The following is a 16,130-nucleotide window of genomic DNA, read 5'->3' on the forward strand; positions in this document are numbered from 1 at the left end:
CCAGGTGCCTATGTGACCACTGGACCCGGTCTATTGTGCTGGGATAATGGACTGGCAGTTGTTCAATCCTGGCTAAGGCCTTAATGGGACTCTCAACCTTTCATTTTGTCATGTGTTTGGTTACGGCTCAAGTTGTATTCTTATAAATAAAAATCTCAATATTCCTATTCCCAAGTCTCACCTTAAATATGTATTTTAACAAAGTTCTACACTACTTTATTGATACTATGAAATCCATTCTTGTACAGTGCTCTATACAGAGCGTCGGTTCTGCCAAAGTGGTTTCTTGGCTCGGTTTACAATCCCGGACAGGTCGCCACTCTGACATAGGAAGTCAGAACAGGAATTTGGCCACTGTGCCGGCGATAGCTCACCTACTCTTTGCGAAGAACATTGAGATCTTTAGCGTGCACCAACTAATGCCAACAGATGGGACACCCTGATGGACAGCACAAAGGGATGGCACACACACTGAAAAACCACCCTTCCTGAGAAACACCAGGATGACAGATTATAGCTGGGCCGAGATTCAAACCCAGACTAGACAGCTCAGAAGCGAATGTGCGTACCTTTCGGCCATCCTGCATCCTGCCCCCCCCACCCTCCCGCCATGGAATGCATGTATCAAATATGGAATTCAGTTTTATTGAGATATATGCCACTCATATGCTCTTACATACTTTAAAGGCCCAGTCACACCTTGACGTTTTAGCCAGCGATGGCAACGTATTAAAATTTATGTAAAACGCTGGCTTACGTTGAACTTTTGATGTTTTTTTTAAAGATTCGGACGTATTCATAACGAGTTGGTCTTATGTATAACGCATTAGTAACGGACACAGAACGTTTCGTTGTGTTATAGCTAACTTATACCAACGAATGCTGAACCTGTTGTCGGCCTACACAACCTATGCCCAAAGATAGTCTAACTTAGGCATAGCGCGTTGTACGCATCGCCGACTATGTCGTGACGTAGCCTATTAAAAGGCTGACGCACAACGATTCGAATCATAACTGCCGCAGAAATGGAAGTGTCAACATCGCGGTCACACCTTGGCGATCTTGCCAGCGTATGCTGACCTAAGAAAAATGTGTCTAAAACGTTGGCGCACGTCAAATACGGTATGAGTAAGTTTGGCATACGTGAGTACAACGCTAAAGTACGCTATCATACGTCGTAGTAAGTAGAGTACGTCAAGAAATTTTAAACATGTTCAAAATTTTACGACGTATTTGGCGTATGACACACGTTCCACATGCGATGGGGATAAGTTGTACACACGATATGCGGACGCTTACAAACGTCCACAAAGGCTACTTGTAAGCTACTCATAAGTCGAAACACGTCGCGGTAATGTCTTTTTTACGCGAAACTTATTTCTAACTTATGTTTGACGTGCTTTGAACCAATTCCTTACGTAGTCCCAACACACATTGACGTATGTAGACATATTCCAATGACGTCTTCTGGTCGACAAAAAAAAATGAACGTGTTTCTAACTTACAACTGCCATATAAAGACGTGTTCCCAGCGATTTTGGGAATTGGTATATAAAAATGGTGTTCATAAAAGGGGAACCCAACAGTGTTTTCGAGTCCTTTTTGAGTAGATGTCCATGTCAGCAGTAACAGTATCAGTATTATTATTAGTATTAATAGTAGTTTGTTCATGTTGGCAGTAGTAGGTGAGCGTGAGGGGGAGGGTGTGGGTTATGATGGATCCTCCTTGCGTCCGCGTGTCCATGGGTAGGAGACATCTTTGTACCATTGTTCGAAGTTCTTCGCGGCTAATTTTTTATGGGGCTTTTTCAACAATGAGCTATGGCTTGTTTTTACGATTTAGGTCTATTCATAACGGGTTGGACAAATGCACAATGAAATAATAATGTGCATAGAGCGCTTCGATAACTTATAGATACGGTATACCAACGAATAATTATCATGTAGCCGGCATTCACAAACTATGCCCAACGATAGCCTAACTTATCCATATCGTGCGGCAGTTTATCTTTGCCGGTGACGTGGGGTTTGCTATTCATGGGCTGCCACTCAACGATTTAAATGGCTGCATCTCCACTATTGAAAGGAGACGCTTGCGCTCAACAATTGGATTTTTTTTTACACTCAACGACTTTTAAACGGTACCACTCAGCTATTTTCATTGTTTACAATGAACGATTTAAATTGCTGTCACTCGCCTTTGTTTTTTTTGATGCTGGCGCTCGGAAATTTTACTCGTTTCTATTGAACATGCTAAATCGCTCAAACTCCACTTCTCGAGGTGTTTTTTTATTTTTCACAGTTCACAATAACTATCCGTTTTTCGATTAAGTATTTGAGCTGTTCCGAAGCAACGGAGGTGTGCAGAGCAACCATTAAATTTTGTACACAAAAGAACAACATTGCACACCATTCACCCAAGTGCCATGAACATCAAAATGTTTTTCTTCAACATATTAACAATTTAGCATTTCTGAATTGTTAGAAATGTACTGGGCCATAACCTATGTCCTCCTAGCCCTTTTGGGGGTTAAGGCTATAAATTGGCATGAAGGGTCATAGATAGATTGCGCACAGAATCTTTTTTTTTTTTTTAAGTTATTTTTTTCAGAAAAATTTAAGGGGCCGTTGGCAAGACGTTGATAGGACCCGTGGTGGTATATTGGAAAGAACACGATTCACACATATATTGGGCGTACGTAACAAATTTCATAGGAATCCTTCCAGTGGTTTTGCTGTTAGGCTTGACAAAGGATTTTGGGAAAGGCAGTCATGGAAATTCCCCAAAAAAGGGTGCTGGAAGAGCAGCCAATACATTATGGTGTCTTCCCTTATGTATTTGTCCTTTGTAATTAATAACAGAAACGATGTTCATTTCAAGAGGAATGTTAAATCCTCTGTGGCCCTTTATTGCATGAACTTTTGCATTAACACATATCTATAGCATTTTTTTGTTGCCATGGAATTGTGCCAGCTGGGGAGTTGACCCAGTGCTTTAGGAGATTCCTCTGTTTTTTCCCATCCTTGGAGGCAGTGTTGTTACCAGTAGCTGTCTGCGTATCCTCCAAGTGGCGTCCCTCTCGCCATGCTCCTGGAACAACGTCGCATTTCCCATTGTCTTCCCGGTCAAGCTGCGGGTTCTGTAGTCCTGGGTACCTGGGATTCAAATTATATTTTATTTACTTATGTATGGGGGAAGTTCCATCGTTTGTAAAACTTGTCGGCTATGACGCGCCAACCGTCAGGAGTTGTTGGGCAAACAAGCACCTCATCCACATATTCGTCAACAATAGTTTGACAGACGTCTATTACCACTCAGGACAGGGTGTTATGAGGGACCCGCCATCCGAACTTCATCGAGTGATACTTGCTTCCAGAGGCAAGGTGACGCAAAGTCAGCGCCAGCCTCATGCCAGGCTCAAGCGGAGCCCTGAAGAAGGTGTGCCGCTTTGCTATCCGTGGACCCACTCTGGCCAGCAGCTCGTCGAACATCACTGGAGCCATGCGGAGAAAGTTGGTGAAGACTGAATGGTCCTCCTTAAGGCCCGGTCACACCTTGACGTTTTAGCCAACGTATGCCGATTTTTGAATTTTTTTTCTAAAACGCTGGCACACGTTGAATACGTTATGGGTAAGTTTTGATAACATTGAGAGCACGCTGAAAAACACTGCCATACGTCGTTGTACGTTGGCTTTAAACGTTGTACTTTTTGGTTGTCCTCAAATTTTTTCATGCTTGAAATTTCACGACGTATGACTCACACGTTCCGCTACGCTGGCCACAAGTTGTATGCACGGTCTGCGATCGCTGACAGACGTCAACACATGCTACTTGTAAGTTAATCATAAGTTGAGACACGCCGAGGTAATGTTTAGCGTACCCAAAACTTATTTCTAACCTATGATTAACGTGTTGTTGGCACGTTACGCGATCGTTGCCACACGTCGACAGACGTTACTTTTAAGTTACTCATAGGCTGAAAGACGTCGGTATAATGGATCGTCCTTGCGTCAGCGTCCACGGCCACGGCCAGGACACTTATTTGCAGCATTCTTCAAACTTTTCTTCGGCATGACGAGGATGTTCACACTTCGATGTCGAGCTTGGCTATGATTCCAATTGTCCAGCGGCAGCGTCTATTTAAAATAGTCGAGTTTGAGCGTTTTAACACGTTCAGAAGAAACGCTTCAAATTTCCAAACCCCAGCGTCAAAAAACAAAGGCGAGTGACAGCAATTTAAATCGTTCATTGTAAACAATGAAAATAGTTGAGTGGTACCGTTTAAAAATCGTTGAGTGTAAAAAAAATCGAATTGTTGAGCGCAAGCGTCTACTTTCAATAGTGGGGTTTGAGCGATTTAACACGTTCAATAGAAACGATTAAAATTTCCGATCGCCAGCGTCAAAAAACAAAGGCGAGTGACAGCAATTTAAATCGGTCATTGTAAACAATGAAAATAGCTGAGTGGTACCATTTAAAAGTCGTTGAGTGTAAAAAAATCCAATTGTTGAGCGCAAGCGTCGACTTTCAATAGTGGAGATGCAGCCATTTAAATAGTTGAGTTTATCATTTAAATCGTTAAACGCAAGGACGATCCATTATAACCCACACCCTCCCCCTCACACTCACCTACTACTGCCAACATGAACAAACTACTACTAATACTATTACTAATACTGATACTGATACTGTTACTGCTGACATGGACATCGACTCAAAAAGGACTCGAAAACACTGTTGGGTTCCCCTTTTATGAACACCATTTTTATATACCAATTCCCAAAATCGCTGGGAACACGTCTTTATATGGCAGTTGTAAGCTAGAAACACGTTAATTTTTTTTTTTTTGTCGACCGGAAGACGTCATTGGAATACGTCTACATAAGTCGATGTGTGTTGGGACTACGTAAAGAATTGGTTCAAAGCACGTCAAACATAAGTCAGAAATAAGTTTTGCGTAAAAAAGACATTACCGCGACGTGTTTCGACTTATGAGTAGCTTATAAGTAGCCTTTGTGGACGTGTGTAAGCGTCCACATATCGTGTGTAAAACTTATCCCCATCGCATGCGGAATGTGTGTCATACGCCAAGTACGTCGTAAAATTTTGAACATGTTTAAAATTTCTTGACGTACTCTACTTACTACGACGTATGATAGCGTACTTTAGCGTTGTACTCACGTATGCCAAACTTACTCATACCGTATTTGACGTGCGCCAACGTTTTAGACACATTTTTCTTAGGTCGGCATACGCTGGCAAGATCGCCAAGGTGTGACCGCGATGTTGACACTTCCATTTCTACGGCAGTTATGATTCGAATCGTTGTGCGTCAGCCTTTTAATAGGCTACGTCACGACATCGTCGGCGATGCGTGCAACGCGCTATGCCTAAAGGCCCGGTCACACCTTGACGTTTTAGCCAGCGATGGCAACGTGTTAAAATTTATGTAAAACGCTGGCTTACGTTGAACTTTTGATGTTTTTTTTTAAAGATTCGGACGTATTCATAGCAACTTGGTCTTATGTATAACGCATTGGTAACTACACAGAACGTTTCGTTGTGTTATAGATAACTTATACCAACAAATGGTGAACCTGTTGTCGGCCTACACAACCGATGCCCAACGATAGTCTAACTCAGGCATAGCGCGTTGTACGCATCGCCGACGATGTCGTGGCGTAGCCTATTAAAAGGCTGACGCACAACGATTCAAATCATAACTGCCGTAGAAATGGAAGGGTCAAAATCGCGGTCACACCTTGGCGATCTTGCCAGCGTATGCCGACGTAACAAAAAGTGTCTAAAACGTTGGGGCACGTCGAATACGGTATGGGTAAGTTTGGTATGCGCGAGTAGAACGCTAAATACGCTATCATAAGTCGTAGTAAGTAGAGTACGTCAAGAAATTTTGAACATGTTCAAAATTTTATGACGTACTCGGCGTATGACACACGTTCGCATGCGATGAGGATAAGTTGTACACACGATATGTGGACGCTTACACACGTCCACAAACGCTATCTATAAGCTACTCATAAGTCGAAACACGTCGCGGTAATGTCTTTTTTACGCGAAACTTATTTCTAACTTATGTTTGACGTGCTTTGAACCAATTCTTTACGTAGTCCCAACACACATCGACGTATGTAGACGTATTCCAATGATGTCTTCCGGTCGACAAAAAAATTAATGAATGTGTTTCTAGGTTACAACTGCCATATAAAGACGTGTTCCCAGCGGTTTTGGGAATTGGTATATAAAAATGGTGCTCATAAAAGGGGAACCCAACAGTGTTTTCGAGTCCTTTTTGAGTCGATGTCCATGTCAGCAGTAACAGTATCAGTATCAGTATTAGTATTAGTATTAGTAGTAGTTTGTTCATGTTGGCAGTAGTAGGTGGGTGTGAGGGGGAGGGTGTGGGTTATGATGGATCCTCCTTGCGTCCGCGTGTCCACGGGTAGGTTCATAGGCTGCCACTCAACGATTTAAATGGCTGCATCTCCACTATTGAAAGTAGACGCTTGCGCTCAACAATTGGATTTTTTTTTTACACTCAACGACTTTTAAACGGTACCACTCAGCTATTTTCATTGTTTACAATGAACGATTTAAATTGCTGTCACTCGCCTTTGTTTTTAGTTTTGTTTTTGTTTTTTTTGACGCTGGGTTTGAAATTTGAAACGTTTCTTCTGAACGTGTTAAAACGCTCAAACTCGACTATTTTAAATAGACGCTGCCGATGGACAATTGGAATCATAGCCAAGCTAGACATCGAAGTGTGAACATCCTCGTCATGCCGAAGAAAAGTTTGAAGAATGCTGCAAATAAGTGTCCTGGCCGTGGCCGTGGACGCTGACGCAAGGACGATCCATTATACCGACGTCTTTCAGCCTATGAGTAACTTAAAAGTAACGTTTGTCGACGTGTGGCAACGATCGCGTAACGTGCCAACAACACGTTAATCATAGGTAGGAAATAAGTTTCGGGTACGCTAAACATTACCTCGGCGTGTCTCAACTTATGATTAACTTACAAGTAGCATGTGTTGACGTCTGTCAACGATCGCAGACCGTGCCTACAACTTGTGGCCAGCGTAGCGGAACGTGTGAGTCATACGCCGGCATACGTCGTGAAATTTCAAGCATGAAAAAATTTGAGGACAACCGAAAAGTACAACGTTTAAAGCCAACGTACAACGACGTATGGCAACGTACTACGACGTATGCCAGCGTGCTCTCAATGTCATCAAAACTTACCCATAACGTATTCAACGTGTGCCAGCGTTTTAGAAAAAAAATTCAAAAATCGGCATACGTTGGCTAAAACGTCAAGGTGTGACCGGGCCTTTAGTTAGACTATCGTTGGGCATCGGTTGTGTAGGCCGACAACAGGTTCAGCATTCGTTGGTATAAGTTATCTATGACACAACGAAACGTTCTGTGTCCATTACCAATGCGTTATACATAAGACCAAGTCGCTATGAATACGTCCGAATCTTTAAAAAAAAATCAAAAGTTCAATGTAAGCCAGCGTTTTAGATACATTTTAATACGTTGCCATCGCTGGCTAAAACGTCAAGGTGTGACCGGGCCTTTACGGAGTTCCACCATGAGCTGGTTATACAAACCAAAATGCCGTCGCCTCCCGATCCATGGTGTCACCCAGTGCCTTCTCCTCCGTTCACGTCTTCTTTTCTCGGTTCTATTGGCACGCAACTGGTGCAGTGTCAAATCGATGAGGGTATGCTGATGTTGGAGGACAGGTAGGTATTGTAGTGTCATCGTTGCCGGATACTCCATCTCTCGTAATGTCATGGACATGTACTCGCGATGTAGTCTGCAACACTGACGGGTTCCTCCTGTGAAACCCCTTTTTATTTACCAATTCCCCTAATCGCTGCCATTACATCATTATCTGGTATCTGTAGGTTCGGAACTCGTTCGTTAAGTTCTGTAGTCGTCCGGTAAACGTCAAATACGACCACATACGCCAGTATGCGCTGGAGGTGCGTTACACACAGGTGCAAAGCACGTCACTCATAGGTTTGATAAAAGCCTCTTTTGCCCTAAACAATAACTCGGCATGATTCGACGTATAAGTAACTTTCAAGCAAGGAGTGTCGAAGTGTGTCAACGATCGCGTAGTGTGTTGGCAACTTGTCGCTGATAGGTTATAAATAAGTTTCAGGCACGCTAAGCATTATACCGACGTCTTTCAGCCTATGAGTAACTTAAAAGTAACGTCTGTCGTGTGGCAACGATCGCGTAACGTGCAACAACACGTTAATCATAGGTTAGAAATAAGTTTTGGGTACGCTAAACGTTACCCCGGCATGTCTCAACTTGTGATTAACTTACAAGTAGCATGTGTTGACGTCTGTCAACGATCGCAGACCGTGCATACATCTTGTGGCCAGCGTAGCGGAACGTGTGAGTCATACGCCAGCACACGTCGTGAAATTTCAAGCATGCAAAAATTTGAGGACAACCGAAAAGTACAACGTTTAAAGCCAACGTACAACGACGTATGGCAGTGTTTTTCAGCGTGCTCTCAATGTTATCAAAACTTACCCATAACGTATTCAACGTGTGCCAGCGTTTTAGAAAAAATTTTCAAAAATCGGCATACGTTGGCTAAAACGTCAAGGTGTGACTGGGCCTTAAGCAAACTCAAGAGGGGATTAACTGCAGTTTATTTATTTATTTAAACAGGATCTTGTGGAGCTGTGGAGCTCCTTCGTTGTGGAGCTGCCACACACAGATCGCTCCCATGTGAACATAGAGACAAATATACGAGACACAATGCAGGACTCTTAGACGAAACGAACATAGCCACTGAGCTTCGGGGAATTGCCATCACTTCCCGGGTCACTCTTGGTACTAGCGATGTCACAATAGTGGCGCCGCATTTCTCGCTGCACTCAGCAGGGCATTTCTTAAGGCTTCTCCTCCTCCCCATTGATGCCTTCCTATCTTATCCTTTTAAATGCTGAACATCGAGCAAGGAAACAGCACGTACTATTTTTAATGTTTTTGGTATGACTCCACTGTGGTTTCAACCACTGACCTGCCAGACTCGGAGCAGATGCTCGACCATTCATGCCAAGTTGATCTATCTCAGAAAAGAATCCAAATTTAACTGCTCTAACCATCGAAGTTTGTTTATAAAGTAAAAATTGAATACATTGTGTACACAGTCTGCACTTCCAGCAAACACCTGAACTCAAGTTAAATTTTGGGTCTAAACGATGAGTTATTTTGATTTAATAATGATTTTGAAGCTTTCACAAAAAGGCTTTGGGGTAGCCTTTTTACGGTGGGCGAAGGTTATGTTTTCACCCGTCTGTCTGTCTGTCTGTCTGTCTGTGAACAGGATATCTCAAAAAGTTGTGGACAGATTCAGACAAGTTTTGATGGATACGTTAGCTGTGTGGCAAGGACGAATTGATTCGATTTCCGTTAAATTTTTATCCGGATCTGGATCCGAGAATTTTTTTCAGTGATTCTTCACCATTGAGTGATAGAGTTTTAAAAAATTTATATATAGCACGATATCTCAAAAAGTTGTGAACGAATTTGGATGAAACTTGGTGGACAGGTCGGGTGTGTGACAAGGAAGAATTGATTCGATTTTGGTGAAGATCCAGAGATGACAATTTTTTTTTAAAGTTATTCTTGACCATTGAGAGATGGGGTTAAAACTGATATATAGTTATGGATGAGGTTTGACCTTTTCAATATTTTCAAGAATTTTGGATGAGTTATGACAAAACTAGGTGGATGAGTTGGTTTGGTGACGAGAATAAGCGGATTAGATTTTGGTTCAGGTCCTGATCTGGATCCGGTCTATCAGTGGGATACAAAACGTAAACTGTTCAGCCTGGCACTCCACCTAATACCATTTTAGTTTCCCCATGTGTTGATGGTCCCAAATTATTTGCCCAATCATGTGTCCACTTTACATCTCCATCCAACCATAGACGTTGATGCAAGTTGGACTTCTAAAAGTAAAAGGCACAAAATGATAAAATCATGTTTGGTTTTTTGTTGTTTGTTTTTTTAACAGGCATTTTTTCCTGGATGACAATTAATTTTCTTAAAGGTAAGATGCAAAAGCACTTTTGATAATGGTTGTGTATCTGTTAATGCTATGTTTGTTTGTTTTCATACACATCTATCATTCACATATAAAAGCAAGTTCTTCACATTAATCATTTTATTGTGGTTTCTGGTGAAAGCATGCGCTTGTGGTGCATCCTTTGCAGGCACTTTACGCTTGGCACAGAATCAGATGGTGGGGATTCTTGACCTTGGGGGTGGTTCCACACAGATCACCTTCATTCCACACAAAGAGGTAAATTCAACACACAGATCTTTCCTTCTGGTCTTTTTGTCTGTAATGATCTTTTTACGCTCATGGTAGACTTTCTAATTCCACAGATACTTATTGTGAATACCAAGCATCGGGGAGGGTCGGGGATGATAAATACTAGCACATTCAAAATGTAGGTTTCATGGATTTTCCTTTTTTAATACAGTGATGTACCTCCTTATATCAATGGGTCGTTCCATACCAACTCAGCCACAGGCATTGCTTGACCCTCTCAGATTTTGCTCAAAAAATTCACCTGGTGGTTTTCAGGTCTATTGAGTTAAAAAAAAAAACAAAAAAAAAACTTGTCATTAATTTTTTTTTAATTTCCCCTTTGACCTGTGACCTGGCAACGGGAAACCTAAAGTGAAACGGTGGCCTTGACCAGAAAAATCACCCTGGGCTCAACCAAGATGCTACAATCATGTGTAGCACCTCGTTCGAGTCTTAATAATAGAGCTTTCAAGAAAAACATGTCAGGAGCCCCTAACTCACTTTTAGAAAGTTGGCAGACAAGGGGTAAGTGATGAGTTTTATTTGACCTTCAGCCTGAATCGCAAAGTCGTGCCTCAAACCTTTCAGCCATATATAGTGCAGCTTTGGTCTGTCATGAAAATATAGTTTTAATTAAATACAAGTCCGAAGACGACAATGGTTCACGAGCAGTATTTGACGACTTAGATTGTTTCAGAAGTCAAGGATGAGACAATGTGATAATTTTTGACCAAGTTATAAAAATGATCAACATGATGTGGTGCGAGTGACAGGTTATTAGCTGCAAAATGTCGAAAACCCGGTTTCGTTCAACAACTTTCAAAGTTTGACCTTTGCATAACCTTTAAAGGTCACAAAACAATGTTGTGAACATTAAAATAAGGAAACAGGATACGTGCTATAGCTTATTGCAGTTGGTTCGTTGAAGGTCGAAAACCCGGTTCGAGTCCCACAACTTTGAAAACTTGACCTTTGTGGCCTTTAAAGGTCAAAGGTCAAGGATTATGACCTTTGGTGCAAAACTTCCTCTGGAACATTCACACACACACACACACACACACACACACACACACACACACACACACACACACACACACACACACACACACACACACACACACACACACACACACACACACACACCAAGCATTTAAAGGCCATTTTCCCCGCTAAAGCAGGGATTAGCCTTGCGGGCCCCATGACAATCTTCTCCACTTTACCCTGTTTTCTGCATCTTCCCTTCTTAATCCCCTTGCCTACATTTCCTCTTCCACCACATTTAGCCAAGTTTTTCTCGGTCTTCCCCGTCCTCTACTTCCGACTACACTCATTTCCAACACTCCTCTCACCCAGTCACTTTCATCCTTCCTCAACACATGACCCAACCATCTCAACCTGTTTCTCTTCACATCCTCCATCACATACTCTATTCCCATCATCTTCCGCAAGTCATCATTTGTCTTCCTCTCTCTCAACGATACTCCACACATCCACCAAACCATTCGCATTTCCACCCTTTCCAGCCTTTGTTGCTGCTCCATGTTCAGTACCCATGTCTCACTCCCATAAATCATCGTACTCCTCACACATGTAGCATACACCTTTCCCTTCAGCCTCAACGACACTCCCCTCTTCGTCAGCACACCACTCAGTTCCCGAAACTTCTTCCATGCACATCTCACTCTAGCAACCGTCGAAGAGTCTGATCCACCTTCTCCATTCCGCATGTCTCCGAGATAGCAAAATGTTTTCACCCCTTCCAGCTTCACACCATCTCCAAGATCCAACTCAACAATTCCTTCATCTGCTGCTCCCTCGATGCACACCTTACACTTGAATGTAGCTGCCACACTGGTTAATGACCCTCTCACCCCACTACATTTTCGATGAACCCATTCAGCACACATTGTACACTGAATGGAGTTCACTCCGACACCCTTCCTGCACACAGCACACGGCCACTTCCCAGTCCTTTCCACCTCACCACATGCTTTACCACTTGCCATCACCTTCGTCTTTCCGATATTCACCTTCAAACTTTTTGCCTCCATACATTCCTTCCACTTGTTCATCTTCTCCTTCAGTCCATCCATACTCTGCAATCAACACCAGATCATCTGCATACAGCAGCTCCCACGGTAAACCCTCCTTTACCCTCCGAGCCAGCACCTCCATCACAACTACAAATAGAAGTGGACTTAGTACCGACCCCTGGTGCACTCCTACCCTCACCTCAAACTCACCACTGTTCCCATCCTTCGTCCTTACAGCTGTGTGTGCTCTCTCGTACATGGCCATCACTACTCTGATCAACCATTCCTCCACTCCTAACTTCCTCAATGCCCATGTCATAACTTCACGTGGAACCCTATCAAATGCTTTCTCCAGATCAACAAACCCAAAAAACAACTTCTTCCTCTTCTCCATGTACTTCTCCTACAACTGCCTGACAATATAAAAAATGCATCTGTCGTTCCTCTTCCTGACATAAATCCAAACTGCATTTTGTCAATCTTTACCTTCTTCCTTATCCTCTTCTCCAACACCCTTTCCAATACCTTCATTCCATGCTCCAATAACTTTATTGCTCTATAGGAGCCACAGTCCAGAGGGTCACCTTTCCCCTTGTACAGAGGGACGAGGGTACTCAGTTCCCAATCCACTGGAATGCGGCCTTCTTTCACCACCAGATTACAGATCTCTGTCATTCTCTTCACACCCCAACTTCCCGCTGCCTTCAACATATCTCCCACAACTCCCGTCGGCCCTCCTGCTTTTCTACTCTTCATTGCTCTTATAGCTTTCTCAACTTCCTTCTCAGTTATCTTCTCTGCTGTCCTAAAACCGGGTTACTCTCGATGTTGCTATCCCATTCATTTTCTACATTCAACAGCCTTTCCATATATCTCTTCCATCTTCCTTTAATTCCATCTGAATCCACAACTATTTGTCCCACTTCATCCTTCAAGCAACTCACCCCCGTCACATCAAATCTCTCTCTCGATATCTGCTTTGCAATCCTGAATACCGCTCTCTTACCCTCCTCCGAATCCAAGCGTTCTCCAAACATTTTCCTATGGGCCTCCTGCGCCTTTGCAACCTCTTTCTTTGCAGCCTTCTTGGCTTCCTTATAACTTTCATGTGCTGCCTCTTCTTCCACCGTATCCTTTGCCTTTTGCCATTCCTTGAACTTCTTCCTCTTCTCTTCAATCGTCTTTCCAACTTCATCACCCCACCACCCCACTCTGGAACATTACAGGAACAATATAACATCATATAGGCTATCTGGCATTTTGCACTCCTCGGATTATCCATACTTTGATGAAATCAGCATAAAAACAAACTTGAAGGGGGCGCCACGGGCAAGGTGTTCGAGATAGAGCAAAATGGTTTCAAGACTTTAGGTGGGGAATGACCTCAAGATTATGCATAAAAAAATTTGTCGTCTTAGCTCTCAAAGTTTGGGCGGTCGTATGATTTTTATGTCAAAATTCACAATTTTCTAAGTTTTTGACCTTGTGACCTTGACCTTGGGACGAAAATGAAAAATCGGACAACGACAAGTTTTAGATAATTCATTTTGCTATTCAAATACTGAAGAACCCATTCCATTCAGTCAATTCCTTAGGAGAAGATAGATTTTTAATCCGACTACCCCATAAAAATGACTATTTCTTGGGCGTGGCTCCACCCACAATGGGCGTAGCATGCCCTCATCCAGGAAAACACAACTAGACATTGATATCGAACACATAACCAAGTTTCATCAAGATCGGATCAAAGTCCACGGAGTTATGCTCTGGACAGACAGACAGACAGACACACAGACATAACTAATATAGTGGTCACTCTGGCTGGCGCTCGTGAACCAACAGACAGAGACACACACCCATAATGAATATAGTGGTCACTTTCTCGTGAACCAAAAGTTGTAGTACTCGAAGAGCACTACTTGCATACCAACTTTCATTCGAAACAGTTGAAAACCCGAGGAGCTCGATGCCCAATTTATTGATTTTTTTGACATTTTCTAAGTTTGTGACCTTGTGACCTTGACCTTGGGACGAAAATGAAAAATCGAGCTCCGTGGGGCTATGCAGGTGCCATTGGGCTAGCCAAATACCGAAACCCCTGCCAGATTCGACAAACCCCCTCAGAGAAGATGTAACTTGAAACCGGCTACCCCCTAAAAACACATGTTTTTTTGGGTGTGGCTCCACCCATAATGGGCGCAGCACACCCATTCTCTGGAAAACACAACTAGATAATGATACAAACCTCGCACCCTAATTTTATCAAGATCGGATCAAAACCCACGGAGCTATGCTCGGGACAGACAGACACACACCCATAACGAACATAATGGTCACTTACTGGCTCGTGAACCAATTATGCTGCATGCCATTTGTATATATTAATATATCTGACAAACTAGGAATTGAATACGCCTTTCTGTCCCGATATCGTAAGCCTTTGTAGAGATCAACCTTCTACTGAGATGCCTATGTATAACTCCCATTTCTACTTTGAAAAGGTTTTGAAGTTTAAACTGTGCAGATTCAATTGCTCGTTGCTTCAGTCCATTGCTTCATAACACTGAGTCAGTCTCGTAAAATTATTTTACCAAAATATTGGAAAATGATCACTGATTTAATCGATCGCTTTTATGTCTGTGCGACCATAAATGAATGCTCTACGCCAACTGCTCTAAAATTCTTACCTACCATGGTTTATTCTTTTCATTTTCATTTCTCTAGCACACATCATACTGTGACTCTTTAATGTTTTTAATATCCTAGCAAACGCTACAAGCTGTACCTGAAAGTTATTCGACTTCTTTCAAGATGTTCAATTCAACATACAAACTCTATTCACACAGGTAAGATCACACCTACCTGTTCAAAGCGATTTCATTTTTCACTTCATGCCTTCGAGATGTGAAAAAACATACTTGAGCAGTTAATGCAACTTGGCGAATTTCCCAGTAATTTCTGTGGGAGCAGCCATGCCATTAGAGGTGCTTGATTGGCTTTGAAAAAGCATGTGACATTATTTTGCATTTCAAAACCAATCCGATTATTTTTTGATTTCCTTGTAGTTTGCAATGGTTTGAATTTGTCTTGTCTCATGTACGCAGCAGTTTTCGGAAGACTGACTGCACATGCTGTTGGCTTCATGTGTTGGCTTAATATGTGCTTGTCTTTTTCTTTTTCTTTTTTCATAACATAAGGTCTTCCATGAGCAATGAGCATTTTTTTTTTATGCAAATAAAATTGGCATCTACAGATGGTTTAAAATGATGTGCAACCTTTTATTTTCCTAAAATTTTGTTTGTGTCTAATAATACACATGATTAGTTTCAATTTTTGTTTAATATTGCAAAAAAGTATTTCAACAAGCAATAGGAGGTGATGTCCTAGGTAGTTGAGAAAGTGCTCAATCCAAGCACGGAACCTGGATGGAAGCTGCTACTCAGACATTGAAGTTGTCGATGAGAACAAGGTGGTATACATCTGATATTTGGTCTAATATTTTTCAACTCATGTGCGGTGTGTAGGTTGTTTTCTTAGACCTTAGCTTTGTGGGACGCCCATAGATGGTAGTCGGAAGGAGACAGTCCAGGGAATAAGAAGCCATGGGTTGGCGGTCCATCGAGAAATGACCATGAGACGTATGCGGTGGTGCACAGTCTTGCTGAAATATGACTGAATTCATTCGTGATTTCTTGCTTCCTCCTCAGTGCCAGAAGGAATTTTCTCTG

The 16,130-nt window shown here is 42.4% G+C and overlaps 1 protein-coding gene across 3 annotated transcripts in view; it reads left to right on the forward strand.

Moving 5' to 3' along the window:
* ENTPD5 (ectonucleoside triphosphate diphosphohydrolase 5 (inactive)) overlaps nt 1–16,130 on the forward strand; it is an 86,816-nt gene that overhangs the window by 49,003 nt on the left and 21,683 nt on the right. For all 3 annotated transcript variants that reach the window (XR_015060018.1, XM_085888113.1, XM_085888114.1), the window contains exons 6-8: nt 10,070–10,105; nt 10,269–10,357; nt 15,169–15,248. Coding sequence is in view for 2 of the 3 variants with exons in the window: in XM_085888113.1 (XP_085744239.1) it covers nt 10,070–10,105; nt 10,269–10,357; nt 15,169–15,248 (205 nt within the window). In the remaining variant the exon portion in view is untranslated. The remainder of the gene's footprint in view (nt 1–10,069; nt 10,106–10,268; nt 10,358–15,168; nt 15,249–16,130) is intronic.

The sequence above is a fragment of the Eptatretus burgeri genome, chromosome 7, assembly GCF_056783735.1.
Source record: "Eptatretus burgeri isolate ZD-2024b chromosome 7, Ebu_testis_v1, whole genome shotgun sequence".
Lineage (NCBI taxonomy): Eukaryota > Metazoa > Chordata > Myxini > Myxiniformes > Myxinidae > Eptatretus > Eptatretus burgeri.